Genomic DNA, 27,989 nt, shown 5'->3' with positions numbered 1-27,989 from the left:
ATTAGGCTTGTGCCGTAAATGTCGAAAGACTTCACAATTCAAAACACTGTTCCTGTGCCACCTAATCAAAAGAAACCCTTACGCATCATCGTCAACTCTAAGAGTAGACGTAATGCGAGCAACAGTCTGCACATCCTTGTCCCCCCGTCCACTAAGACAAACAACAACATCCCGCCCAGGCCCCAACTCCTTCGCAACACGCACAGCCCCAGCAACAGCATGCGAACTCTCAAGTGCAGGCATAATTCCCTCAAGCTGACTGAGCAACGAAAAAGCCATCAGAACCTCCGCATTATTTGCCACGACAAAAGTAGCCCTACCAGACTCCTTCCAACTCGACAACTCAGGTCCAACACCAGGATAATCAAGTCCAGCAGAGACAAAATGCGTTCTGCCAATCTCCCCATCCTTATCCCAAGACAAATAAGTCCGCAAGCCGTGCAACATACCGACAGACCCTCGGCTCAACAAAGCAGAGTGCTGATCCGCCATAGACCCATAATCACCCGCCTCGACGCCAACAAGAGCAACAGATGAATCACCAAGGAAGGGGTAGAACATACCAACAGCATTAGAGCCACCGCCAACACAAGCAACCACCGCATCAGGCAGTTTACCACCATTCATCGCGCCGAACTGGATTCGAGTCTCCGTGCCGATAACAACCTGGAATGTGCGCACGATAGTCGGATACGGATGTGGGCCAAACGCCGAGCCGATAACGAAATGTGTCGTCTTCAGCTCCGTCGCCCAGATCCGAAAGGCCTCGTTGGCTGCGTCGCGGAGGGTGCCCTTCTCGCCGCTGCACGCGGCGTCAACGGGGATAACCACTGCGCCGAGGATGCGCATGCGCAGGACAGTCAAGGCCTCACGTTGGAAGTCCTCGGAGCCCATAAACACGGTGCATTTCATGCTGAATTGCGCGCATAGACTTGCTGTTGCGACGCCGTGCTGGCCAGCGCCTGTTTCGGCGATTATCGAGGTCTTGCCGAGTCGTCGAGCGAGGATTATCTGGCCCAGGGCGTTGTTGATCTTGTGACTACCTGTGTGATTTAGATCTTCGCGTTTCAGCCAGATGCGTGCTCCGCCTGCGTATGATGTTAGGCGCGGGGCTAGGTGGAGGGAGGAGGGTCGATTGGCGTATGCTGCGTAGGATTTTATCTCGGTCCAGAAGGCTGGGTCTGCATTTGCTGCCTTGAAGCCGTTTTCTAGCTCGGTGAGGCCTTCCAGTAGGGACTCTGGGACGTATTGGCCGCTGAATGTTCTCAGGTTGGTGTTTGTGTCTCCTATATTGGTGGCTTTGTCGGTGTCTTCGGGTGTATCGCCTGCTCCATCAGAGGAAAGGTAGATAGTAGTGGAAGACAAGGGTTGGTTAGCTTGCTGTCTTCTTTCTGTTATGATAATTTGATCTTCAGTGCATCCAGCAACTCGAAGACAATACTCCTTGACCTTCTGAGCACCAGTTCCAGGAGACGCCCTTCCCAGTATGTAGATGATCGGGGTGCCGATGACGACTCCTTCAGCGAGACGAGCAATATCAACAAAACTTTGTCGGGTGTCGATACCAAATCCGACAGCTACTGGGACTGAGTTCCCAGTGGAAGTATTCACACAATGGAGCAGGTCTTCCACACACCCATACGGCTTCTCATGGGTTCCGCTGACCCCCATACTAGATACAATGCAAATAAATGAGTCAGCGATGTTGCAAAGCATATTCAGGTGTGCGTTCGGGGTGGAAGAGGCAACGAGAGGAATGTACGATAGCCTGGAATCTTGATTAGCCGAATAGAAATGTAAGCCCGGAAGATGGGGTATGCAGAGCAGACCCTTTGGATTTACACAAATCATGGAACTGCACCGTCTCCTCGGAGGGAAGGTCAACGATGATAAGCCCGTCCACACCAGCAGCCTTGCAGTCTCGAAGTAGCTTCTCCTCTCCGTAGGCATATGCACGCACAGGGCTGCAGTACCCCACCAGCAGCACGGGGACAGTCAGACCATGTTTACGGGCTGAATTGACCATCTGCAGGATGTATGAAATTTGAACGCCGTTCTCGAGGGCCTTGGCATTGGCCTGTTGGATGGTTGGGTCTTCGAACATGTGGTCTGTGAATGGAATTCCAAGTTCGATGATGTCTGGTCAAAATTTATAATTAGCTGATGTTTAGTACAGGATGGTACATGTCTCACGAAAGAGACAGGAGTAAACCACTCATACCTGCACCCCCGGCTTGCATGGCCAATATGATGCCCGGTGTTTCGCTAACCGTAGCCAGCTGTCACATAAGTGATCAAGGCAGCGCGACTTTGGGCCTTGCATTTTGCAAAGGCTTCCTTAATGGCTTCCATGTTGTAGTAGATTGAGAAGACAACAACGTTATCTTGTCGTAGAGAGAGCACTGTCCCAAATAGTGAATAGAAGAGATGAAAGAGGAAAGAAAGAGGTGGGAGCCAAAACCTGCACCTATTTAAGCGAACAATCTCAGATTCACCTGCACAAGTGGAAGTCTTGTGTTAGAGGCATTGCTGTCTGAAGCCTGCCTGTTTGCTTCCCATGTCCTCTCTTCCGGCCAGATAGATTTCTGTCTCCTCTATAGCCATTCATTTAAAGTCTTTTCTCTAAAGGGCTTTATTTCAGCAGCATTTTTACAAGTCTCTGAATTTTACGTATAAAATGTTGATTATACGTGCCACGGCGATTCAATAATCTCGTCACCAACCGAAACACAATGGCCCGTTGCCGAGTCTCCATCCCATCTGGCAGTTCGGTTATTTACCTACCAACTGTTTGCCCTCCTCGCTAGATCCAAGGCTCGCAAATTGAATCTTGCGAATAGCATGTCCCTTCCACATGAGCAACATAACAAACATAAACGAGAATACCGCAAAGAAAGCCATCATACCATAAACCCAGCCAACATCAACAGCCTCAACCCAAGGATTGATATAGAAGCTAATTGTCAATCCATAGACAATGCGATAAGCACCAATAACAATACCTGCCTCAGCTGGATACCGCGTAAAGCACTCGACAACATAATTCACCGTGACAGGAACACTAGCCAGCGACCCAACAGTAACAATAAAAACTGCTAGTGCGAGCACCATATAGTGCAGATGATACTGCAACGCGGCACCGAAGATCCCCAGGCCAATTGGGTTGATCACAAGACTAGGAATCCACAGTACATGCAGTCGATACTCGGGCTTCCAAACACCGCCGTTGTACCGTCGCGCCAGTGCGAGCGGCAACCGGTCGTTCAGATAGTGGCCGTAGAATTGGACCACGATGATGCCAATCCAATGGCAGAATGTGAATGCCGCGTTTTGCTCCAGTGAGAACCCGTAGCCACCTTCTGAAATGGGTTTCTGGAGCCATACCGGCGTGAGTGCGTTGACTCCAACGTAGAACCCGAAAGAGATTAATGTGAATATCCCCATGATGATTGTCACAGGACACATGCCGATTAAAAAGGGGGTGATTCCGACTTTGGCCTGTTCGAGTAAGGTCAGATCGAACGTAGTTATTATGGTATGGTATAGAGCCTTGGGCTTTCCCTAACATACCGTCTCTTTCCAGGTAGTCGGCAAGACAACCTTCTGCCCGAAGAAGAAAGTCGCGAATCTATTGGCCAAAATTCCACCTGGAACATCCGGGTTCTTCTCAAAGCATTCACGCTCGAATCCAGTTTCCTCAAGGAAACAGAAACAGCAGATAAGGGTGAACCCCAGTAGACCGACCGTCCACCAGAACTCAACCGGGAAAAAAGAGTGCGCAGAAACAAAACCCGAGAAGGTCGGACCGGCAATAGTTCCAAACAAGAATGACATATGCAGAGCAGTAAAAGCGCGGCCACGCTGATGCAAGAAGAACAGATCGGTCACGATGCGAGGACCAAGCACTGTAGGCACGGCACCGAAGAAGCCGGCAAAGAGCCGGGAGATCACGTATGCGATATAGTTACCAGGGTCGGTCATGACAGCGCCCCAGATCTGGCATACTAGCGTGAAGAGCACACACCAGAAGATCACGGAGCTGCGACCGAGCATGTGAGATATCGGGGCGAAGAAGAATGGGCCTGCCGCCATGCCGGCTAGGGCGGCTGAGTTCTGGAGGGGGATATTAGATGGGTGATACTTGATTTGATAACCGCGTAGAGTTTTCAGTCTTGGCTGTGTAGTTATAGGCTTACCGCATATGACTCCTCCAGCTTCGTCTTGTTGTACAGTTTCTCCTGATCAGCCAAATTGAGCTGTCCCGATAAAGGCGCAATGGCGCCGGAGAAAGAGGCGAGGCATAACACGGCTAGTATTACATATTTGCGGGTAACAGTCCAGTTCTGGAAGGATATCATCAGTTCATTTTCAGGAACAATGATGTTCATGGGGCTTCTGCCGTACCAGAGGGTCACGGGGGTGGGTACTAGGTTGGGGGACCAGGACAAGTTGAGCTGTATGGTGCTTTTCCACTGGGGGTAAACAGGAAGGGGATGTTTCGACATCCTGTGCTTCTTTGGGGTCCATGGCTGACTTATAGGGCGTCGTCAAATCCTGTATAGCGATCAAATACCTCTTCCAAGAGCTGGGGGTGTTTTTCGCTATCCCTTGCGTTGACGTCTCCCTTTTTTTTCAGCCCTGGGACACAATATATCTTGGCGGGCTAGCTTAAAGGCCTTAATTTTGCCAAGCTCTTTTGCCGATCTCTTTGTGAGAGGGAAAGTTTGCGTGGGGACGCGTCAGCTTGGCCCTAAAGTCAGTTGTGGAGTGTTCCTTGTGTGGCATGGAGGAAGCATATAAAACACGAGAGTCATTCCTAACATCTTCTGCACTTAGAACAAACACACTGTGAACAATTGCACCGAGCAGAGCTCGAATTTGTGTCAAATCGATGCGGAAGTCGAGAAGAAATAAAATGAAGGCCTGATATTTCAGGTATCTCCAGCCAGAAATGGCACATGAACTTCAACCTCACACGGTCACCGTGGAGTGCCACTGGGATTGTCCCCGTTATCCCTGACTATTTTTGACTTGACTCATATCTTCATATGCAAAATGCAACTGTCGGCCATTCACGCCGACAGCCCTGTCAGATCGACATGGGAGAAAAAAGCTCCACACGAGAAAAAAACCAGACTTCGGCAACAGCTTCAGCATGCCGAGGGGTCTTTCATACAAAATGTCCACTCAATCCTGTTGGATTATTTTCTGTGTACATCATTTCACTATTTTAGACATGGGGAAATCATCAATCAACATTTTACATCGATTATATACCATCTAATCCCACCCAACATTCAATCATGGAATCCAAACCAGATCTCGAGTCCCAAAAACAAACCCCGCTGGTCGATTCTCCTCACGATTCGGAATCAGAAGATGACTTGGCCCTAAAACCTCAGCCCTCAAACGCCTATGGCATCCCAACATGGCGCAAATGCCTCATCCTTTTTGTCGTTAGCTGGATGACCCTGGCTGTCACATTCTCCAGTACTTCACTATTACCCGCAACCCCGGAGATCGCTACCGAGTTTTCTACTACATCGGAAATTCTCAATGTCACTAATGCCGGTGTGCTGATTGCCATGGGCTTCTCGTCTTTTATTTGGGGTCCTATCACCAACCTATTCGGGCGTCGCAATGCCTATAATGCAGCGATCCTTGTGCTTTGTGCATGCTCGGCTGGTACCGCCACGGCGATTAATTTGCATATGTTTATCGCAATGCGCATTTTGGGAGGCTTTACGGGTACCTTCTTTATGGTTGCTGGGCAGACTATTCTTGCGGATATCTTTGAACCGGTATGTTGGTTTGGTTCCGGTTGTCTTCTGGTTACTGACAGTTGATAGACTGTGCGTGGAACGGCTGTCGGCTGCTTTATGGTTGGATCTGTCAGTGGTCCTGCAATTGGTATGTTTGGACTATCACTATACCTATATATATCGCTAATTGTTTAATTAGGACCCTGTATCGGCGGCATCATCGTCACATTTGCTCAATGGCGCATTATCTACTGGCTGCAATTCGCGATGACATTACTTGGCCTCGTCTTATCTCTTCTTTTCGTGCCAAGTATCCAAGAAAAGAACCGGGAGTCCAACAAACCCTTGAAACTTTGCACTGTTATAAGCATGTTCAATCCCATGCGCATATTTCGTCAATTCGTGTATCCCAATGTCTTTCTCGCAGTAAGTATTATCCGCCTGTATTGAAATTGTACTTCGTCCATAATGACTAACAAGCAACAGTGCCTCACATGTGGCCTCCTTTCTACATTCCAATACGCCCTTCTCACATCAGCCCGCTCAATATTCAATCCACGTTTCAACCTGACATCTCCTCTCGTCAGCGGCCTATTCTACCTCTCTCCGGGAATAGGCTTTCTGATCGGTAGCGTCGTTGGCGGCAAGCTGTCCGACCACGCCGTGAAGAAGTGGATTATCAAACGAAACGGGGTGCGCCTGCCTCAGGACCGACTGAACAGTGGTATTGCCACCCTTTTTGGGGTCCTCCCAGTGGCAACCTTAATTTACTGCTGGACCTTACAGGAAGAAGTGGGTGGTATGGTTGTGCCAATTATCGCCGCTTTCTTTGCGGGCGTGGGGCTTTTGGGTGCTTTCAATGGGCTGAATACTTATTCGGCTGGTGAGTGCTATCTATGTGATACATAAGTATTCCGAGCTAACCATATATCTTGCAGAGGTTATGCCACACGTTCGTTCGGAGGTCATCAGCGCAAAGTACGTGGTGCAGTATATCTTTGCTGCCGCAGCGACGGCGGTTGTTGAGCCGGTAATCAGTGCTATCGGAGTAGGATGGACTTTTACAATCTGTGAGTTTTCTCGTTGAGATCATGATTTAGACATGTCTAACAATATATCCAGGTGTATTCTTCGCTATAACGGGTGGTTTTCTTGTCCTTGCTATCACAAAATGGGGCATTGATATGCAGCGATGGTCTGAAAGGAAGTTCGGCCTCGATGCGAAGTCTTGACCACAACGATATGACGCTTTTTTCCCATTTGCATTTATATTTTTGCATTCTAGGCGATATGAAATGCCTGCATGATAGGGTTGGTTTATAGATTGCGATAGACAGACATGACTCGATGATTTCAAGAAAATAATAAGACTTTAATACTGAAGTCTTCCCCCATATAGAGAACTCTGAGAGGAGACATTTCAAAACATTTAAAGGCGCATTCTTCATTTCTACTTGCTCACCTAGGCAGACCTGGGCCTTCAAAGTTGCTGCCCGGGCGCAAATAAATCGATTAGTCAGCTCTAACTCGGCCAAAGCCCGAAATTGCCGAACGCTCGGGAAAGAACTTCAAATTTCCGACCGCATCCGGACGATGTTCTTTTTTTGCGCAACTTGAAAAGCCTGAAAATCAGGGGATTTGTCAGATGGCGCGAAAAAGACGTGCTCTTACAGAAGAGCAAGACCAGGAAGGTCGGGAGTCCCAAAGAAGGAAATTTGTCGCGTGCGTATTCCAGGTACCCCACGCCGAAGCCACCGAGCACTGACGCGCGGTATGAACAGCTGTCAAAGATGCCACTCGCATAAAATCAAATGTTCCGGAGATCAGCCGTGTAGCAAATGCCGCATGGTAGGACTCGCTGATGAATGTGCCTACGCTACTCGGGATCGCCAGGTGAAAGTTAGTGAGAAGTATGCAAGCAAGCCACAGACTATTATTAGACCAAGCCCTTTAAAAAGCTTGTCTATCACACGTGTCAAACCAGAAGCTAAAACATTCTTCTCCAATCAGCTATTTAGATCAAATCCTTGCAGAGAATCAGCGGCTCAAGGAACGGTCGATCACCTCGGCTCAAGTTGCCGAGACCAACGATCCCTCGCAGAGGTAGACACCCCTTGACTTTCCAAAAGATGACCCGCAACATACTGAGATGTACAACAGAGGCCCCTCCAAGACAGCAGATGCCCCTGATGGAACAGGCATTCAGAATCCATTGATTGGAGATCGAGCCTGGTTCCACCGGTATGATCCCTCTTCGCCACCCATCTACATCGGCGAGGCAGCATGTTCAGCATTCGCAACACGGTTTCGGCGTTTCTTGTCGGGGAATAGTGCAATGCCACATATTCCGCGAACACAGTATGAGCGTGAAGAAACAATCGCCGCAGCGAACGAAGCCGATATCCAGTGGCCGAGTCTTCACCATGCTCGGTTGTTAGTCCGGATAGCAATCCACCAGATCGGGCATCTGTACCACCTCATGATGCGCAAGTCGACGTTGGATAAACTGGAAGAGATCTACCAGACACAAGACTTTGACTGCACGGCTAACAAGTGTAAATTCTTCGCCCTGTTCGCCTTTGGCCAGGCGTATTCAATCCGATCCGAGCCTAATTCCGGCTCCAGGGTACCAGGCACGTCCTACTTTGCTAGATCAATGGGATTGGTCCAGGTCCTGCCGGAAAGAACCAGTGTTACACACTTAGAAACCCTGCTATTGTTGGTATGTGGCCCAGCATGTACTATTGTTAGACATCGAGTACTTACCCATATCCCAAGTCTCTTTTTTCATACTATCTCAACCGGCGTCATTCAGCATACATCCTGATCGGGAATGCTATGCGGATGGGTTTGACCATCGGCTTGAACCACAATATCCCAGAATCACAGCTCATCGACCCAGTGGAGCGGCAACACCGCATTCAAATATGGTGGACAATCTACATCTTCGACCGGATGTGGGGATCCAAAATGGGTCTCCCAATGCAAATCCTCGATGAAGATATCCACGTCGACATGCCATCAACAATCTCCCCCCGCTGGCGCCACGAAGAAGAACTCTCCGACTCAGAATACATGACCGCCAACATCAAGCTGGCACGCATAGTCGGCGAGACAATCACCAAACTATACAGCCGGCGAAAGTACCAAGAGACCTTCCTCCAGCGCGTTCAGAAACTCCTCAAAGCCCTGAAACACTGGGTAGAAACACTCCCCGAATCCCTCAGACTGAACATGGAAGACCTGGAATCGAGCAAAAAACCCATCGTCTCTCTGCACATGGCCTTCAACCAATGCGTGATTCTAACCACGCGCCCAACGCTACTACACCTCCTGATGACACTAAGCAAAAAAAGCAAACCCCACCCCAATACCGCCAATAATACCAGTGGGACCGGGGCCGAAAGCGAGAGCGAAGAAGTATCCGTTTCCCAGCCTGTCCTTACCCTAAGCGAAGCGTGTATCCATGCAGCGCGGCACTCCCATTCCATGATATTGACAAGGTGGATCAACGGGTCGATGCCAACCTTCGGCTATTTCCACGCCCACTACCTCTTCTCCTCGGCGTTGATCTTGGCAATGTCCAGCTTTGTTCCGATCGGCAGTCCGACTGATATAACGGGATTCGACTCCGCGCTGGATCTGCTGCGCTCCATGGCCGAGAACGGGAATTTGGCTGCGGGGGAATTCTATAATAACCTCGAGCAGGTGAAGGTTTGTTTGACTGCGTATCGAGGAGAGAGGCGGGGCGACGGGAGTGCTGTGATGGCTGCTGGTGGGGGAGTGGCGCCTAATACCAACGCCCATGCTAGTGGTAATGCTCCCTCTGGCGCTGGTGCACTAGCTTTGTCTGGGCCTTCGTCCAATTTAGCAGCAGCTACTACTCCTTTTTTGAACACCTTGCCACTGAACCCATCCACATCGATATCGGCATCGGCATCTATACCTCCAGCGTCGTTAATTCCCACAACACATGATATCCTTTCTTCTGCTACCAACCAGCCTGTCCACAGCCATGGCATCGATGCATATTCTTATCCCTTGAGGGATACCGTCAGCGGGTACACCACTGAAATGGCGTTTCTAGAGCCGACCATGCAAGATTTCCTAGCGCAGTCAGATATCGACCTTGGGCTATTGCATCCTGTTGATACGTTCTTCAACGAAGCGGAGAATCTATATACATGTCATGAGTTCTGATCAGCGTTGGCCTATGAGATATTGAGATTGGTATGCACGTTCCAGACTTAATTGTTCTTGTCTGAGTTGAGTTGACAGGTCACTCGACACTCTAATGCTTGAAGGACACTCTATCGTGTGTACACAGAAATATTCTTGTGAGCAAATGCAAGAGAACAATTTTATGATAAGACATAAAACTGTTAGAATAAGACGCAACCAACTTTGCGAAAATCATTGATGAAGATAAACCGAAATCATAAATAAGACATCAAGTGAACAAGCATTCCCAGTATGACAAGGGACGCGTGATGGATAGAACAAGTTGCATAGTATATGTCGTTAAAGCCAGCAGGCAAAAGCAGATGCATCGCTTAGGGTCGCTTCCCCCACCAATCAAGCCGGGGTATAGATCAAAAGTTTTTCAACTACATGGGAGACATTGAAGAAAATGCGTGAGCCTAGAATTCGGTGTCAACACCAAACCCAAACCTCGAGCCATGTTGTGAAAGAAGGTCGATGCAGACAAGCCAGGCTCGCTGGGCAGAAAGGTCTTTGGCCGACATCTCTTTCAACCAGCGAGTCGCTTTGTTGATCTTCTTGGTAATATCAACAGCCTTGGTGGAGCCTATATGAGTGTGAGTGAACAGCTCGGTGAGGAGGATGGTAGTCGACTGCATGATGTTGTGCAGGATGCACCACCATGGAGCGACGCCATATAGCCAGGTCGAGTCTGGCTCCTCGGGCAACAGTTCGAGCATTTGACCTGCCGTATAAACGCACAAGGCTGCCATCTGATCACACACCGTTCCCGGGGAGCTTGCTTCAGATGACTGTTGAGACGGACGGCGGATACAGGGCTGCAAGATTATCAGCTTGGTGGCGTAGAATTGGAAAGCAAGACTAGCACGGTGCTGTAGGAATTGATGAGTTGTGTCTAGCGTTGTGAAATCAAACTCCGCCGGGAGACGAGACAACCAGTTGTCAGCATGGTTGTTTAGTGTGGATACGGCGGCTTCGATCTCATGCCATGACTGTCGCATTTCTCTAGGAGCATAGAGGATATTAATAGCCTCCCGTAAGAGATGGGCTAGGTCCACTGCGTACAGAAAGTACAGAGAGGAGTTGGGTGTCAGATTCTCTGCCCCCGTTTGACTGGGCCTTTCTTCTTGTTTCCCCTTGCCAGGCTCTTGTTGTTCCGGGGGCCTTGGAGCCATACTCTCTTTTGGTGAAGCAGCCATGGTATCGAAAATTAAAGAGGTCAAAAACGCCCTTCGAGTCCTTTGGTCGGTAATAAGTTGCATAACACGCCTATCCCAAAATTCTTCCTCTGCAAAGGGGAGAGGGAGGGGCGTGGAGCAAAATGTGTCCCCCGTGCCAGGTGGACGGCCTGTCATCTTGCATAGCGTAATATCCAACATAAACAGTGCCCACCAAACCCGATATCGAAGTTCTTTTGAAAAGGGTGTCATACTCTCGCTCTCGCTTCGAATGTTGAGACCCATGGCCACGGCCGATCGAATTGCAATTCCAATGAGTCTCCATGACCTAGATGAGCAAGTCCCACATATCAGATATAAATCACACCTAAACAGACAAGGGAGAGAAAGGGGGAAGACCAACCTGTTAACTTGCCCAACCGATAGGAGGTAAAAGGCAGCCAAACCCTCCACCTGTGCCTGTTGCAAGTCGGGATGATCTCGCAACAAGCTACCTCCATTCAGCCTCCACGCCCGTGCAAAATAAGTCTGATGGTCGTCGCAGTTGGGTTGAGGCTGATCGACAAGGAAGGAGTGTCTGGCCGCAATGGAAAACACCAGGTTTAGCACTATAATCCATCGTTTTCCAGGTCGCACGTCCGGATTCGCATAGAAGGATCGATACTGATTCAGAAAGATTGCCTTTCCAATAATCGGGAAAGTAGGATGAACGACGTGAAAGTAGGTGTCAACGAGCCTGTTAGCGATTTGTTGTGGAGGCCGGCATGCGAGGTCGATATCGTCGAGAACCAAAATTTCCGAGTCATCTTGGAAGTAGTTCACGGAAGAGATCGAAGGGCGTCCGGGTGTCTCTTTGATTTGTTTCGAATTGTGATCAAGATCGCGTTTGAGTCTGTACAACCATGCCATCTCCGAATGTTCGCCCACAAATCCCGTCGCCTGTACTTTCTCATCACGGTTGAAATCCTCTTCGGTATAGTCTACAACCCCGGAGGGAATAGATATAGGACTAGCATCTGCACGGGAAGAAATCACTGATTGATTGATATGGCCTGATGGGTTGGTGAATAAGGCAGAAACAGGGGTACGGGAAATCACTTGGCTGAGTGGAGTGCGTGCGTTTAGCTCCCTCAGTGTTTGATCGACCCGTTGGGCCGAAGAGGCATCGAGCTTGGGATAAAGATCGCGGATCAAAGCATCGAAGGTTTCAACGCGTGTAGTTAGATCATTCAGCTGCCTATCACCTGTTAGAGAAAAGTATGGAGACTGGCGAAAAATGTTACGAACTTCACCATCTTCTCTCTTTTCCGGTCGCCATATAAACACGGGACACTGGCATCCAGGCACCGATGACAGGCTGGGCGATGGCCACTACATTTGGCCTTTTGTTCACGGCAATTTTCACAGGCTCGACTGACTCGACCACTGCTAGCCAAACTACTGGGTTGTGCGTTCCGGGGGATAGCCACCTTAGCATTCACGCGGTCGCTTGTGTTGAATGAAGGATAATCACGAATATCACGGATAGCACGAGCAGGGGTTTCGGTATTGAACTCGAATGGGGAAGGTTGCGGGTATTCAGGCACGGCCCAGTCATAATTGAATTCGTTTTCCGGGTTCGGATATTTTGAATACGGGGCAAAGCTCTCACTCATATCGTTGATATAGTCTTCAAAAGGATTTGTTCAGAAGGATCTTTCGCGAGACGCTAGCGGAACACTCATAAGGCCACCTAGAAGAACCGCGGGAGAAGGAACACCCCCTCTTGCACAGTTTAAAAAAAAAGGAAAAATCACAAAAATACATAGTAGATCCCCCTACTGTGGGTAGTGGGTTTCGACCGAAATCGGGCCCTCTGGTATGCTGGAGGTATTTGCCGTTTCGCCACTAAGAGCAGCGCTAAACCCGATAAGCGCTTCGCTCTGCACTTTGGATGGTAATTCTGAACAGATAAGGATGAACATTGCAAACCCTTCCATATAGAAATATGGAGGTACTGTATCGCATGAACCATGGTGTATGTGGTATATACGAGCCATTCTCGAGGTTTTGGCTTTGAAGCATCCATGATGGCCGTACATACGGTTATATTAGACCTGCTCTTTGATAGGCCGCGTGAGACTGATGTTCTCCCTGTACTTAGGGTTTGGACATTCCAAATCCCGATGGCCCTGGAGTCTGCGATATTGTCGAAGAAAGGTTGACCTGTGGATCCATGTGCCGCCCGTGGACCTGGTTACATCGATGGATCATACCGAGGGGGCTTAGGCGTACTAAGTAGGAAATGAACCATTGTCACCAACGACATCAAGACAAAACAAAAAAGGGGGTTCCATGCTTGCATGAGAAAGATCTGACGATTAATCGCGCTCGGTGGGTGATTTCGATTAAATTTTGAAGCGCTTAATTTTCTTTAGTCTCCACGGTTTCACGGCACTGTCAGTCCCTGTGACAATGCATCGGTGCATGGGCTCTCAACGACTAACTTTGTCCATCGAGTACGGAAAGTCCTCGAGACATTCTCAGCAGGTACTAGCAGTTATAATTCCGAACCCTCAAGCTGCTTTAGGATGTGATGATAGGGGTGGACTTGGGATCAACGCGCCCGTTGCTCTTGCTTTTTCTGTTAGTGCAACAAAATCCATCGAGCCATCGTTCAACGTCATTCTTCCAGGAAAATCCCAGAGACGAATTGAAAAAGATCCCCCCAAGCTCTGTGGGGGTAACGAAGAGGTGTTGTTCAAATTGGGTGTTGGAGACGATAAACAATGACGGGCAACCCGGAAATCCAACTCCGGATGATATCGAACCAATTAGGGCCCTGTCAAAGAGTGTCAAAGAGATCAACATCATAAGCTTCTCCGCCCCTGTGATTTTAGGCAAAATTCGAATTTTCGATCTGAGCCTATCAACAGCGCCAATGCCGCCAATCCTATGAATTGGGAAAATTATGCCACTTCTTTGTCCTGCTCAAGGGGATTACGATCAACCACACCCCAACTCACAAAATAATCACTTTCAATTCCTCTTTAACACCAGTGGAGAGCCATGCTAAAGACAAAAAAAAGTGAGATTGGAGGCTTAGAATTTGCCTCTTCGGTCAAGCTCGCGTGGAGTTGAACATCGAGTTGGGTGTAACTATCTGCTATCTGCTAGAGGTTTAAGGCTCAGAACTAGTTTGCCCCCAGAATTCCAACCATCTTCGTTATTGTTTCCCATGGGTTCTTGGGATAGCAAAGAATTTTTTATCCATCAAGTCAATTGATTCAACCTGTATGATAGGAAATCAACGGCTGCTATTGGATGATTGCGCCATAGATCGAGGTTTTATAATTTGCCTCAGGCATCAGTATCATGTGATGATGTTAGTTCACGTGACCGTGGTATCTCCCTTTTGCAAAGGTTATCTCTTGCCAGGACTCATGGACGCATTCCGATATCTAAATTAACTAATTGCAGTGAAATGCAAGCATAAAGGCATACAGAAATGTCTTTGCGCGGGCCCATGCGGCGGTCGCACCTGAGGCAAGTGAGCGCGGCGAGCTTGGAGAGCAGCTCCACCCACTCACCGGAGGCTTCGAACCGTGACCACGACCACGACCAAGCCACAGATGATCGGACTGTCAGGCTGTCCTCAGCAAGCTGGACACGACATCAATGTGCACTTTGGGTGCATGATGAGACGTTTTCACGTGAAGAGATTTTGTTGAATCCATCGGCTTTCGGCGAAACCGAAGTGCAAGTTGGGGATGTCGTCGAGATCCTGCCCATGCGGGGATCTGGCGATGCTGGCTATTCTACCCTAAAGCCCGAGGCAGCTTTGAAAGCTGCTCGTGAGAGTAAGGCCGAACTCAACTCGGCGTCTCAAGCGGATAGCACCTCCAAATTCAAGACTCCACTGCAGAGCCGTTGTCTATTCGTGGTAAAGGCCTTACCGCCAGAGACTAAGGCTCGGAATCCTCAATTGGAGATTTCAGTGACAAACAACATTGCCAACATCTTTGGTTTCAAGAACAGAACGCAAGTTCTATTATCGATTGTGGACCGAGACCAATGTGCGGCGTCTCATGTCGACATCGCCTTTCGCGATCAATACATGGTCCGATCGGACATGTGGAGATTAGTCATGTCAGAGTTATCTGATAAAATCATATACAAAGGACAAAAGATCATGTTTATGGGAAGCATCAAAGCCACTGTCAAAAACATCTTTATCCGAGAGAAGAAATGCCTTTCAGGATATTTCTCGCCACAAACGATCCCTATTTTCCGAAGCGAGTCCGCTAAATATGTTCTATTCATCCAAATGTCGAAAGAGATGTGGAACTTTGACTCGGAGGGGACTGGCGACATCCTCTTCAGCCGGGTTATCAATGGTTTTCTACCGGAGCTCTTCAAGAGATGGGCTAATTCGGATGCAAAACATTTGGTGACCATTGTGCTGTTCACTCGAGTCGAATATGATAAGTCCAACAATTCAAGTCAGCCTAAACTCAGCGCTGGGAACTTGAACAGCAAATCCGGACCAAACGAAGTTCCAACTCGAGATTTCTACCGTGTGGTAGTAAATGATATGGCAAGTGGCCATTGGACAACCATCCTAGATGAGCTGAAAAGGGAATTCAGGACCTTTTTGCGAGATGTCTCAATCCTGAAACCGGACGACATTGATGCTGCATCTGGCAGTGGTATCAAGAGCCATTCCAGGCCAAACATGGCGACCATTGCCGGGCACCCAAGTTCGGCTCTACGAGGAAACATCCTAGAGGCCATTCATCTCGCCTCTGCTCACTTGGCTTTTGACCATATCGATCGAGACATGGTCCACACTGGCACCTCAATCATTGTTATCACCCCCGGTAGCGGCGTTTTCGAAGTCTCTTACGAGTCCTTGGCTTCTACAACAGAAGCCCTTGCGAACCGAGGCATAGCAATTGACTTGGTCTGTTTGAGTCCGATGCCTCTCCATTCTGTGCCGCTCTTCAAATATCGGGAGCCAGTGGAACAACATTCTGGGGATTCGGGAGGGGCTAGATCCAGTGAAGTTAACAGGGATAGGATGCCTTCTGAGATACATCATTCCCTTTCAAGCGTTGTTAGCAGATCATCCTATCTTTCTCCAAGCTCATACCTGTCTGCAACAAGAATGAGGGAACGGGCAACACCTCAAGCCAAAGACTGGAGCTTTGGTATTCCTCATTGGCTTGACATCTCCTATTGGAACCCTGAAACATACAGAGAGGCCCGGCGAATCTTGAAAAAAGACCCAAATGCGCCTATCTCTCTTACCGTCACTCGGCCATCAAAGGCGTTCACGCCACGAGTGCGCATGTATGAGATCCAAATGATGGGAGTCATGGAAAGTGAACAAGCAAACATCACAATCCCCTACCTTACTGAAGGGCGCGGTGGAACAAGACCTCGTGGATCTTGGCCCGGTTACAGTTCAGGTAGTCGCGCTCCTCCTAAAGCCCGTTTCGCGAATCCTTCATCTTTCAAGGGACAACTCAGTGATAGTCTTCGCCCGGGATCCTTTGTTCAAAACGCGGCGGACCAAAATGAATCGCAAACTCGAGATACGCAGAGTTCACGCAAGGAAGTGATGTCTTGGATGGACCAATACGACGAAAACCTTTTCGCTGTCTCTCCGAAACCACACCAGGCTACCAAAGCGCCCAAAGCAAAGCGACCCAGTGAATCAGAAGTCCAGGCTGCTGGGGGCGGAATACATGAACGGTTATCTGCTCGCTCCATCACGCACCTCCGCCATCATGAAACAAATCCTGCAGACGAGAATAATTCTTTGCACTCTGGGCCTCGAAGAATTGACTCGAATATGAGTACACCAAGAAGCCCAAGCTCGGGTAACAGCGTGTCTCCCATAAAAGCAGCGTTGAAAAAGACGCCGGCGCCAATGGCCTCACGAATTTCTCGGACGATTAGCTTTGCGCTTCGAGGCTTGAGCGCTACTCCCCCGAGAGCCTTGGCGAGCACGGTGGTCAATGTAGAACATGCCAGTGCTATGCCCATGACAAACCAAAGAACTCCTGCCGGGTCAATTTCCGATGCCAGGAGCATCACTTCTTTGAGCCCGTCAGAAACGCCATCGACTACATCAGTCTTCGATGTACTGTCGCCATCTTCAACACCCGCCAAGTCTTCCCAGACTCCAGCTAGGCCGATTTCCATCAAAATGCCTCCCAAAAATTTACCAAAGGAATCCGAACAGCCAGAAGAGGCGGACCCCCATGGATCACTGTCGGTGGGAACGCCAGCGAATGAAGTCGGTCGGGGCCATAGTGGAGATCCTCCGAACGATCACAAGATCGAAATTACTCTCAGCCATAGTCCACGCGAGCCACATGCGCGGCACTCCCCAAGCAAAGCTTTGTCTCCATGGGTCCGATCTGTCAACCCATGCAATACCCCTAAAGATGTGCTGCGGGATACTAGTTGGTTTGGCCGTTGGCAACATGCGTATCCTCGCCCTCCACATGTGGCTGTGGTAAAGTGGAAGAGCTTAAAGTCTCCCGCGGTGCTTCCATTGACGACGGAAGAATTTCCGACCGCTAGTGTGCTTGCTTCAGACTATCTACAGACACCATATCGTGTCTTCCCAAATGAAGATTCCGAAGGGATTGAAGCACCAAAGACACGCGGGGTACTTTTACGCGAAATGATCTCGCTGCGGCTTTCTCATGGCTTCCAAATCGTTGTTGGAAAACAAGTGGCCGAAGTGTCCGCGCAGCCCGCCCTTGAATCATTGAACGTCTTCGATTTCCGAGGTCTAGAACGCGATGGGCTCACAATTTATCTCTCCAAGGGCAACACGATTCACCGACTTGTCTGCATCCAGGGGGAGAAGTTGAAGTGACCCGCTTTACGCATCAAAACTCTGCGGTGGTCACTTCTCCCAAGAAGCCTACCTTTACTCTCTATCAACCAGCAATGAAAACAATATTGAGCGCGGAATATGAAGTGAAAGATATCAAGCTGGATCCAACCTCCGAAGAGTACAACTGGAATTATGCCGATAATTATGTGGCTGGTCATCGAGATTATCTCCAAAACCCGGCACAGCAGCTGCACTTCTGGCGGGTCCGTTACGTTTTGATACCGCTTCAACTCCAGGGCAATTCTCGGCGAAATTTGCAGACGTCCCATGAGGATAACGAGGAAGAAATTCATTTGCTGGGGATCAGCCAACTGACCCATATCTGGCAACGATACAAATACGTGTCGCCAGAGGAAAAGCTTTTCGAGACATCAAATCCCAAGCGAGACCAGAATCCTTTGAACATCATGTACCAAACACGCAATCCATCCGAGATCGTTACAGCAGAGCTGGACCGTTTGCTACTCACTGATCCAGGGCTTGACAATGCGCCTGCTCAGCTCTTACCGGAGTCAGAACTGTTGGACAGATCCAGCATCAGTCTTATGTCGTTAGCGCAAATTATCCAAGGCGAAAAGGGCGTCCGGATGATGGACCGACGTTGGCATTGGAGGTTACACTACAATTGCTTCATCGGGTTTGAATTCACAACCTGGCTGTTGCAAAACATCCGTGATATCGATACCCGTGAACAAGCGGTCAAATTCGGCAACGAGTTAATCGATCATGGGTTGTTCCAACACGTGGAGAAGAGACACAACTTCCGGGATGGCAACTATTTCTATCAAGTCTGTGCCGATTATCGTGTCACTCGTCCTGAGTCTCGAGGAAGCTGGTTCCCTCAGCTTAGACCTGACAAATCGATGCCGTCGACACCCGCCATCGGGACTGCCAAGGACTCTCCTGCCAGCCTCAAAGCTCGATCAGACAGCATCGACGAGCGCATACCACAGACTCCCAACACTCCTTCCAAGGCGAAGAACAAGGTTGCCATCATGCTGTCGAAATCCATGAAATTCGATGTTGATCCGCGCAAGCGGTCGAATCGACCGGAGGTGATTGACCTTCACTGGGACCGACTACATAACCCCGAGAATTGCTTCCATATCGAACTCAGCTGGATGAGCACGACCCCCAAGTTGATTGAAGATACCGTGCTTTCTTGGGCCTCGACTGCCGACAAATTCGGGCTGAAATTGGTACAGGTGCCGATCGCCGAAGCCTGTGCTATCGACAAGACGCAGCCATTCCGGAAACCCTACAGGGTCACACTCAAGGTCCCCCCACCCAAAGGACCACTGCACACAGTGTTCAACAATGCGTCGTTTGCGCAACCGGGTCCACCGGATCGCCTCTACTACCAGAAGGCCATATTGCGGAAGTTTGATTTCGTTCTAGACTTCGAAGCCGCCTCTGCATTCCCAGCAGACGTTGAAGTATCTTACTCCTGGGGAAAGCCCGATTACATTTACCCGCAATTCATTCACCGAACCGGAAGCATCCTCGCGCAGATTACGGACGAAGGCGATTTCCTGCTCCTTGCGAATCGGCTGGTGAGTACCCGCAGCACTCCGAGTCGAGACGCAGGCCGTTTCGACAACCACAATCGGTCCGACTTCCGAGGCCGTGCAGCAAATCATGATGGACTTGACCGCGTCTCGCCCCGACTTTCCCCAATTACCCGGCCCGTTCATGACATTGGCAGCATCGGTAGCCCACTTACCCCATCCGGATTAGCCAGCATCGACCCAGCAAACCTGTACCGGGCTCCGGAACACATCCTCAACGGCTTGGCTGAGTTCTGCAGCGATGCAGCCCAGCTAGAGCAGTTCTACTCGGAGTCACATGCTCGTCCAGTATCCACAAAGGTGGAATCGACTACCACAAACCTAATGGATGCATCGATCCCGTCGCTCGAGCTTCCTGCCAGCGTAGTCAGTCATCCTATCTCACCGCCGCCAGGACTGCCATCCCGGATCACCCGTGAGTCGCGCGAGGGACTGATGTCACCGGAAGTTACACGTGCCAGGGCTCGAGGGGAAAGTATCAGCTACAATGCAAGCCCTAGGAGTGGCAGCTTACGACCCTTGATCTAACCATTCGAAGATACCCATTTGACGCTCTGATGATTTTGTACCCAAATGAAATGCGATATTAGCTATTTTCTTGTTTTTGTAAAGCAAAAGTGGCCGTGAAACGAAGCATTTGATTTTATTCGACCCCCACGTATTCCGTACAGATTTTACCAATTTCGATCTCGATTGGGGGGGAATCCAAAAATATCCAGTCTTTATCACGATATAACCCCTCACCAACGCTAGAGCAAGCCACCACGCAGTTTAGCCTGATATCAGCCATTCAGCCGACATTCTAACCGCACACTCTGGTTGGTCAACATCTCGATCCAACGACCTCTCCAAACCCCCGAGGTTTTGCCCCCGCCTTATGTGCTACCCCGAGCTCCAGAAAATAGCGGAGCTCTCTGTTGGCGAATGCGCTATTCAAAATCAGGCCATCGCGGACGATACGCCGTGTCAAATGAAGCAGGTCTACCTTCCCCATGGCGTACCGGCGTAAAACAAAAAGAAGCTTGACTGCCCTCTCTGTAGTTCAATTTCTTCTTTATTCTACTTTTTTATTCCCATCCAGAGCTGAAAGATAGCCACCAGGTGTATCTGGGGTAGCTTGTGCAGAATCGAATCCAAGAACAAGGATCTCAGTTGAGATTCCCTGCCCTTTCTCCCAACATGAAGTTCACCGACGGGATGTGGTGCCTGCAGGTAATTTTCCTGGCTTCTGGTTAATGAAGTTGTCATAGAATGAATACTGACATGCAATCGGATCGTATAGGAGGGCGTCAACATCGAGTGGATGAGCAACGTGGAGCGATTTTCAATTGAGGACGACTCAGCCAATCTGCTGTTGAACAAGTTCCAGGCACACCGAGGACACACCCTCAATTCGCGTGCGTTTTCAATCCTCCCTTGGTATAGAAATCCAGAATCTAACAAAAGTATACAGCAACTGTCTCCGCGCGGATCACCTCGCCAGTGGAGGGAATCATCGGCGTGAAGCTTGTCCACTGGTAAGTACCCCAAGAGCTCAAACCGGAGCTCTCAATGTTGGTGTTGGCAATCACTAACAACATGAAGGGCGGGCCAAAATGACAACGGTCCTCACTACCACCTGAACAAGACCACCGGACACACCAAAATCCAGCACGACAAGGCCGAAAAGAAACTCAACTACACAAGCGGGTCACTCAACCTGGCTGTAAATACCGCCGCCAATGAACTGGGCCTAGAATTCCAGTCTCCAGCCGGTAAGAAACTGACCGGCCAATCGTTCCGCTCTATCGGATACGTGCGCGACCAGCGCACTGAGAAACATCGCTACGAGGACGGCATGTACGCCGAGCGCCAGGGATACATGCTCACAGGGCTTGACCTCGGCGTTGGCGAGAAAGTCTACGGTCTTGGAGAGCGGTTCGGACCTCTGGTCAAGAACGGACAGACGATCGATATCTGGAATGAGGATGGCGGTACCTCGTCTGAGTTGGCCTACAAGAATATCCCCTTCTATATCAGCTCGAAGGGATATGGTGTTTTCGTCAATCACCCCGGCAAAGTTAGTCTGGAGGTGCAGTCTGAGCGCACGACTCGCGTCAATATCTCTGTGCCTGGCGAGGAGATTGAGTACTTTGTTGTGTATGGAGCTACGCCAAAGGACATTCTGAATCGGTATACTGCTTTGACTGGTAGACCGGCCTTGGTTCCGTCGTGGAGCTATAACCTCTGGCTTACTACGAGTGAGTTTGGGATATCGGTTGCTCTGGGAAGCAGGATGAAAGAAGCTAACATTGTTGTAAAGGCTTCACGACCAACTACGATGAAGAGACCGTCACTGGGTTCCTTGATGGGTTCCGTGACCGCGACATCCCACTGGGCGTCTTCCATTTCGATTGCTTCTGGATGAAGTCCTATCAGTGGTGCGACTTCGACTTCGACTCGGAGATGTTCCCGGACGCGTTGGGATATCTCAAGCGCCTCAAGGAGCGCGGTCTCCGCATCAGTGTCTGGATCAACCCGTACATCGCCCAGGCATCTCCATTGTTTGAAGAGGGCAAGAAGAACGGATACTTCATCAAGGTATGTTCATGTTCCGAGACAGTGGCACACAAAAGATGATTTTAGAAGAAACAGCCACTAACAATCCATAGCGCACCGATGGCTCAGTATGGCAATGGGACATGTGGCAAGCCGGCATGGCCGTCGTTGACTTCACGAATCCCGCCGCCAGCAAGTGGTACAACACGCACCTAGAGCGACTAGTTGAGATGGGCGTCGACAGCTTCAAGACCGACTTCGCCGAGCGCATCCCAGTCAAGGGCGTGCAATACCACAACGGCGCGGACCCGGAGCGCATGCACAACTACTACGCTCTACTCTACAACAAGACCGTATACGAGACACTCAGCAATCGTGTCGGACGCAACCAGGGTCTCCTGTTCGCGCGCAGTACCGCACCAGGCGGACAAGCGTACCCAGTTCACTGGGGCGGCGACTGCGAGAGCACATTCGAGGCTATGGCTGAGTCACTGCGCGGTGGACTAAGCCTGATGCTGTCTGGTTATATCTTCTGGGCGTCTGATATCGGTGGATTCGAGGGTACGCCGCCACCAGCACTGTACAAGCGGTGGGTGCAGTTTGGTCTGCTGTCGACGCACTCCCGTCTGCATGGATCGTCTTCGTTCCGTGTGCCGTGGATCTATGGAGAGGATTGCTCTGATGTGCTGCGGGACTGCGTTAAGCGCAAGATCTTGCTTACTCCGTATATCCTGCAGGAGGCCCTGAAAGGCCATGGAAACGGCACGCCGCTTATGAGGCCGCTGTTCTTGGAGTTCCCTGAGGATCTTAACACATATGCTATTGATACGCAGTATATGTTTGGACCTAATTTGCTGGTTGCACCGGTGTTTACGGAGGAGGGTGAGGTTACTTTCTATGTGCCTGCGTCTCCTGATGATGAGGCTGGCAAATGGATCTCGTGGTTTGATCATTCCAAGTCTTATGAATCTGGTCGTTGGTACACGGAGACTCATGACTTTGATACCATGCCAATTTTGATCCGTCCTGGCTCTGTTACTGTTACCAATCCCACGATCAAGGCCCCTGAGGATGATGCCTTGGAGGGAATTGAGTTGCTAGTCAACGGGCGCCTGCGGGCTGAGACTACAGTCGAAATTGTCAACTCGGCTCAATCAGACGAGATCTTGAAGACTGTCCGAGTTTCTCCTACTGAGGATGGAAAGGTTGAAGCAAGTGGTCACAGTGTGAAATTGGTTTATGTTGCCTAGATTCGTATCAAATAGAGAATGAAATTCATGGAAGCTATGTCATTTGCATCAAATTGGTCAAAGAGTCATATTAAAAGCGTAGGGGAAGAGCCCCCACTAGCAGAACTAAACTTCAGTATGAAGTGGGTGGGTATCATATTCAAAACAGGTCGCAATGCAAGAGGCAAAGCCGAAAAAGCAAGAAACGCAAGAAAAAGTAAACAAGAGAAAGGGAATCAAAAACTCGAAGCGCTGGTCTTGTACCATATCAGGCAAGACCAAATCACTAACTATTGGGCAGGGGAAGAAAAAGAACAATGCATGAGTGCAATATGCATCGGTATGCAATCAGTAAACGTAAAGAAATCGAAGCTTGGTAAAGCAGAATCACCAAACTTCTTCGACGTCAAGGAGCCACTTTCGGATTCCTTCACGCAATGTATTATCAGCGCCTGATAGTGCTCTTCTCCGCTCGCGGTCGGCAAGCCCGAGTGTGCTGTCCACATCCTCACGGCAATGTTCGGCGGTGACAAGGCGGACGACTTCTTCGAGGGCTCCGAGCACCATTTTGCGGCATTCACCACGAGGTACTTCAAGGGGAGGGGCTTCATCGCCTCTAGAAGAGGGGCCTTTGTCTTCAGCTTTACGAGCACGGTTAGGGGAAGGGGCACGTGACTGTGCCATTGACGAGTAACCGCTCTGTCCCAAGACACGCTCGACAGCATCAACTAGAACTCCATCGAGATCCATCACAGGCTCCTCGATGAACCGCTCTTCCACAAAACCCTGAGTGGCCGGGCTGTGAGGTTTCTCATGCCCGGAAAAGAAGCTGGTGAATTGTGAGGCCGAGGCACCTCCAGTAGATCCACGGGGGGTAGCGTCGGCAGGGGAAGGAGGCGTATGAGAAGCCCCAGAGTTGTGACCCACTATGATCTTGCGTCGCAAGCGGAGTCGTTTCACCGTAGAAGCCTTGGTGTCTGCAATCAAAGTCGTTGCAACATCTACCCATTTCTCTGATCCGTCCACATCGGATGTGGAGGGGATATATGGGGATGGTTCAGCCCGCATTGCCTGTTTGATTTCTGCTTCAAGAGAAGCATAAGGCCGGACCGCTTGGAGCGAGAAATCCTCATGGAAGGATTTTAACCAACCAGCCACATGGGCAGTTGGTCCATCGCTATCCTTCATGGTACCCGGAAATCCGGAGCCACTGCTATGTGTAGAAGCAATTGCATCCATGCTGGTGACGGAGGTTCGAGTCTTCTTTGGCGAGGCAATAGTCGAATCGCCGGATGAAGAAAGTGACATGAAACCAGGAAGTGGAAGGTCAACATCCACCACGCCTTCCTCTGCTCGGACTGACAACTTCAAAGGCGACTCCCGAACTTGGCTGGTGAGTGATGATGGCTCTGGCGAGGCAGCCTCAGTGTTGTGAGGAGCGGCGGCAAAAGCAGTTGGAATTGAGATGTTTCCACTGGGAGCTGTTTCGGGCCGATGCTCATCCTCATGTTCTGTGACCTCCTTGACCATTTGAGTCAAAGTAGTTGACCCGCGCCTAGCAGGACCAGATATTGTAGAGGCAGACCTTCTGCGAGCTTCAGATGGGGAATATGGCTCGCTACATTCGGTAGATGAGCCTTGGCGGGAGCTCCAAAGACCGGAGAAAATACCCCCCCAGCGGCCTCCAGCTGAGGAAACACTGCCATCCGTGCTTACTGCAGAGCTGTCACTTCGTTGAAGGCTCTTCAGTAGAGTCTCCGATGCTAGGCTATCGTTGCCTGCGGCTGCGCTGCGCTCTGTTCTAGCCTGGGTGGAATGGCTTGGCTGAGAAGTAAAATGAGGAACAGGAACAGTGCTGCTCTGAGTGATCATAGAAGTAGTTGCTCCGCTCGTATTCATGGCTCGAGCATCCTTCGGATGGATGTTTGCCCCGGGGGGTTTGATGGAGCGAGCATCAGATCCTCTGCGCGCCGAGGCCGAGTGTTCCGCCGGTGGTGTTATTTCAGCTCCATCGATCGACCGCTGGGCTGTCTCTTGAGACGAAACGCTCACTGATCGCTGGTGGTGATCGGCATCGCCCATGATCATTCGTTGAGCACGAGCTCGTCGTTCAATCGCTCTTCGAAGGGATTCCTGGCGGAGGACAGGCACAGTCGGTGGGCTTTGAGAGATAGCACGCATTGAGGCCGATGTACCAGGTCTAAGAGGGGAAGGTAACGGCTCCAGGCGTTGTTTGGAGGGCAAGAAAGCGGCTAGTAAGAACACGAGGCGACGAGCAGTCATCTTATCTGGGCATATAATGACTGTTCTGTTTGCAAGAATGAGTTCGCCATCCTGCTGAGCTTTGTTTTGCTGGTTATGGCGGCGACGATACCACTCCGGGCCAAGGCTGTTGAGCCACTCGGTGTGATTTCCCAAAAATGCTGTCAAAACAACTAGGAAGAAGAAGTTCTGCTCTTTGTCGCCCAGACCACGAACAATTGAACGGCCTTCCTCTCGCCAGACGCCCCAACGACTTTGTCCAGTAACCACATATGGGGTTTGAAGAGCAAGGCTGATCCGGCGGGAGCTGCGAATGGCTTCTTCTTTGAGCTTCGAATTAACCGATAGAATGTTGGCAGGTAAATGCACAATGGTCTGGTTGGTCCGCTGCATATTGGGAGGCTTCACAGGCTTTGGGTGTGGCCCGGATAAAGAGTCCACCTTCTTCAAAAGAAAGAGAATTTCGTTGCGAACAAGTCTTTCGAGGTGGGAGAGTGTACGAGTAATGACGTCCCAATGATCAACTAACAAGTCCAGACGCTCATCCAGGCTAGCCGGGGGCGAGGCAGAAGATAGGCTATCATCAAAAAATCCACCCGGCCAGCGGTGATCAGAATCCAGCGAGCTTGAAAACCCTGGCCGAGGAGAGTCTGGGCCTGGAGTACTAAACCTTGATGCAGGACGTCCGGTATTGCGTGGCAGCAAGGGGATCTGAATCGTAATTGCAACCGCGTACATGGGTGTTTTCTTCTCCTTGATTTTCTTGCGCTTAGAAACGTCCGGGAATGGGAACTCCATCTCGGGCAATGACTCTTGGTAGAGAGCATTGGCATAGTCATGTCGCTCAGCCGATGCTTCCGCTCCTTCGGGAAGATTCACACTAAACATGCGAGTCAAGAGAACTGTGACTTTGGAAGGTGGCTTGTCGTCCACTCCTCGGGCTAGTCCTATCGGAGCCGAGGGACTCCCTGTGGTATATGCCCGGGAAAGTGGACTGCGGGCAGCAGGTGATGCACTCACCCCAGTTGCCGGGCTTTCATCAGCGGAAATTATGTGCATTTTTGTAGACGACCCCCGGTAGCTGAAGGCGCTGCTGCCGAATATGCAGTTCAGAAGGCCGGTATCATTGGAGTCGGAGGGGTGTCGCTGTGGGCCAGGGTCATGCCATGTTCCCGGTGGTGCCAGTGTAGAGCTACGGCCTCGAGCCCGGGAAAAAGCACCCGGGCCGGCTGGTGTCGACCTGCGTGCATCTGCAGCTGCGGAGAGGGGACTCGATTCGACGAGGGATGATTGGGTGAGAATATTGCGACGTGTTCCACGAGAAAGACTTGAGGCTGCTCTAGTATGTCTAGTACCGGACTGGTCGTTGCCTTGTGGGTCGATTCCTAGACCGGCGGGGGGTGAATCGGAAGCACGAGTGTCAAGTAAGACACATGCATCTCGGTCGCCCAATGCATTTTGTGCAACAATCACACGAAAATCTTTGATTGGATCCAATTCCATTCCCCCGCGGTCATCATATGCACCAGCGGTCGAGGCATTCGGGGAATTGAAGGTCGTCTGTAATGGGAAGGCATGGGTATTGGAACGTCGAAGGAGGCTGGCGTCGGGGAAAAGAAGACCGGAGGTGTGTTCCTCTTCAGTCACAGACTCAAGAGGCGTTCCATTGCTTCGTCCAGAGTATGCCGCCGGGTTCAGAGTCGACGCGGCGGTACTCAAGAGTCGGCCAAGCATGGTGAATGAGAACGGGGAAACCCACAGAGAGAACAGGTACTTAGGGACGGGGAAAGAAAACGGGCCGGTCGAATTCACGCGGTGTAATGATGGGTATCAAGCAGCTAGGGATATCTAGGCTGCATCCACCCATAGCTTAATTCAACGAAGCAAGAATCATCATCAAACGATGAAGGGAATTCAGAATATCCAGAATGATGAGAGGGGAGGAGTGGAAGGTGGGATGAGGTGCAGCAGTGGGGCTTGGGATCAGCAATTAGGAGTTAGGACTTGGCTTTGCACCCACGAGGACTCCACAGTATCAGAATTGTGTAGGAAACCAGGAAGTCAAATGAAATAATCCCAGAGCTTCTTAAGGGACCCAGTTCCTTGAACAGAGAAACCACCGGGGGGGCAGTAGAGAGGAACGTGAAAGGGCGGTGAGTAGAGTCACATGATCTCAGCCTCATAATCTATGGTCAGGGATAGTGACCTTTTGGTCTTTTATTATGGATCTGATTCTCTGACTCTGGTGCAATCAGCCCTAGAAAGCATCACGAGGTACACAGTTTGGGGCATAGGAAGAGCCTATCTTAACCATGTATTGCCGGCTATCGGAACTG

The 27,989-nt window shown here is 50.2% G+C and overlaps 9 protein-coding genes across 9 annotated transcripts; 5 read left to right on the top strand and 4 right to left on the bottom strand.

Annotated features, from left to right (window-relative positions):
* Positions 1-78: 78 nt before the first annotated feature.
* On the bottom strand, positions 79-2,352 carry N7471_000985 (Aldolase-type TIM barrel; the record flags this gene model as incomplete). Its single annotated transcript, XM_057273706.1, has 3 exons — positions 79-1,768; positions 1,830-2,139; positions 2,271-2,352. The coding sequence occupies 3 exons, from the start codon at positions 2,350-2,352 to the stop codon at positions 79-81; spliced, it is 2,082 nt and encodes a 693-aa protein (XP_057141885.1).
* Positions 2,353-2,772: 420 nt separating this feature from the next.
* On the bottom strand, positions 2,773-4,505 carry N7471_000984 (uncharacterized protein; the record flags this gene model as incomplete). Its single annotated transcript, XM_057273705.1, has 3 exons — positions 2,773-3,498; positions 3,571-4,113; positions 4,197-4,505. 3 exons carry the CDS (start codon positions 4,503-4,505, stop codon positions 2,773-2,775), a joined length of 1,578 nt encoding a protein of 525 aa, XP_057141884.1.
* Positions 4,506-5,303: 798 nt separating this feature from the next.
* Positions 5,304-6,994, top strand: N7471_000983 (putative MFS transporter; the record flags this gene model as incomplete). Its single annotated transcript, XM_057273704.1, has 6 exons — positions 5,304-5,801; positions 5,850-5,910; positions 5,962-6,188; positions 6,249-6,645; positions 6,701-6,832; positions 6,885-6,994. The coding sequence occupies 6 exons, from the start codon at positions 5,304-5,306 to the stop codon at positions 6,992-6,994; spliced, it is 1,425 nt and encodes a 474-aa protein (XP_057141883.1).
* Positions 6,995-7,607: 613 nt separating this feature from the next.
* N7471_000982 (transcription factor domain-containing protein) lies at positions 7,608-9,962 on the top strand (the record flags this gene model as incomplete). Its single annotated transcript, XM_057273703.1, has 4 exons — positions 7,608-7,672; positions 7,773-7,865; positions 7,923-8,484; positions 8,541-9,962. 4 exons carry the CDS (start codon positions 7,608-7,610, stop codon positions 9,960-9,962), a joined length of 2,142 nt encoding a protein of 713 aa, XP_057141882.1.
* Positions 9,963-10,402: 440 nt separating this feature from the next.
* Positions 10,403-12,816, bottom strand: N7471_000981 (putative C6 transcription factor; the record flags this gene model as incomplete). The annotated part of the gene is made up of 3 exons (XM_057273702.1): positions 10,403-11,489; positions 11,565-12,398; positions 12,449-12,816. 3 exons carry the CDS (start codon positions 12,814-12,816, stop codon positions 10,403-10,405), a joined length of 2,289 nt encoding a protein of 762 aa, XP_057141881.1.
* Positions 12,817-14,648: 1,832 nt separating this feature from the next.
* N7471_000980 (uncharacterized protein) lies at positions 14,649-18,035 on the top strand (the record flags this gene model as incomplete). The annotated part of the gene is made up of 1 exon (XM_057273701.1): positions 14,649-18,035. One exon carries the CDS (start codon positions 14,649-14,651, stop codon positions 18,033-18,035), a length of 3,387 nt encoding a protein of 1,128 aa, XP_057141880.1.
* Positions 18,036-18,109: 74 nt separating this feature from the next.
* Positions 18,110-20,152, top strand: N7471_000979 (uncharacterized protein; the record flags this gene model as incomplete). Its single annotated transcript, XM_057273700.1, has 1 exon — positions 18,110-20,152. One exon carries the CDS (start codon positions 18,110-18,112, stop codon positions 20,150-20,152), a length of 2,043 nt encoding a protein of 680 aa, XP_057141879.1.
* A 651-nt stretch (positions 20,153-20,803) lies between these two features.
* Positions 20,804-23,412, top strand: N7471_000978 (putative sugar hydrolase; the record flags this gene model as incomplete). The annotated part of the gene is made up of 6 exons (XM_057273699.1): positions 20,804-20,836; positions 20,907-21,021; positions 21,078-21,141; positions 21,209-21,864; positions 21,927-22,204; positions 22,276-23,412. The coding sequence occupies 6 exons, from the start codon at positions 20,804-20,806 to the stop codon at positions 23,410-23,412; spliced, it is 2,283 nt and encodes a 760-aa protein (XP_057141878.1).
* A 366-nt stretch (positions 23,413-23,778) lies between these two features.
* Positions 23,779-27,387, bottom strand: N7471_000977 (uncharacterized protein; the record flags this gene model as incomplete). Its single annotated transcript, XM_057273698.1, has 1 exon — positions 23,779-27,387. The coding sequence occupies one exon, from the start codon at positions 27,385-27,387 to the stop codon at positions 23,779-23,781; it is 3,609 nt and encodes a 1,202-aa protein (XP_057141877.1).
* Between the last annotated feature and the right edge of the window lie 602 nt (positions 27,388-27,989).

The sequence above is a fragment of the Penicillium samsonianum genome, assembly GCF_028829775.1.
Source record: "Penicillium samsonianum strain IBT 33392 chromosome Unknown utg000001l_segment0_segment0, whole genome shotgun sequence".
In the NCBI taxonomy this organism is placed as follows: Eukaryota; Fungi; Ascomycota; class Eurotiomycetes; order Eurotiales; family Aspergillaceae; genus Penicillium; species Penicillium samsonianum.
The sequence above is the reverse complement of the archived record's forward strand: the minus strand, read 5'-3'. Positions and strand labels throughout refer to the sequence as shown.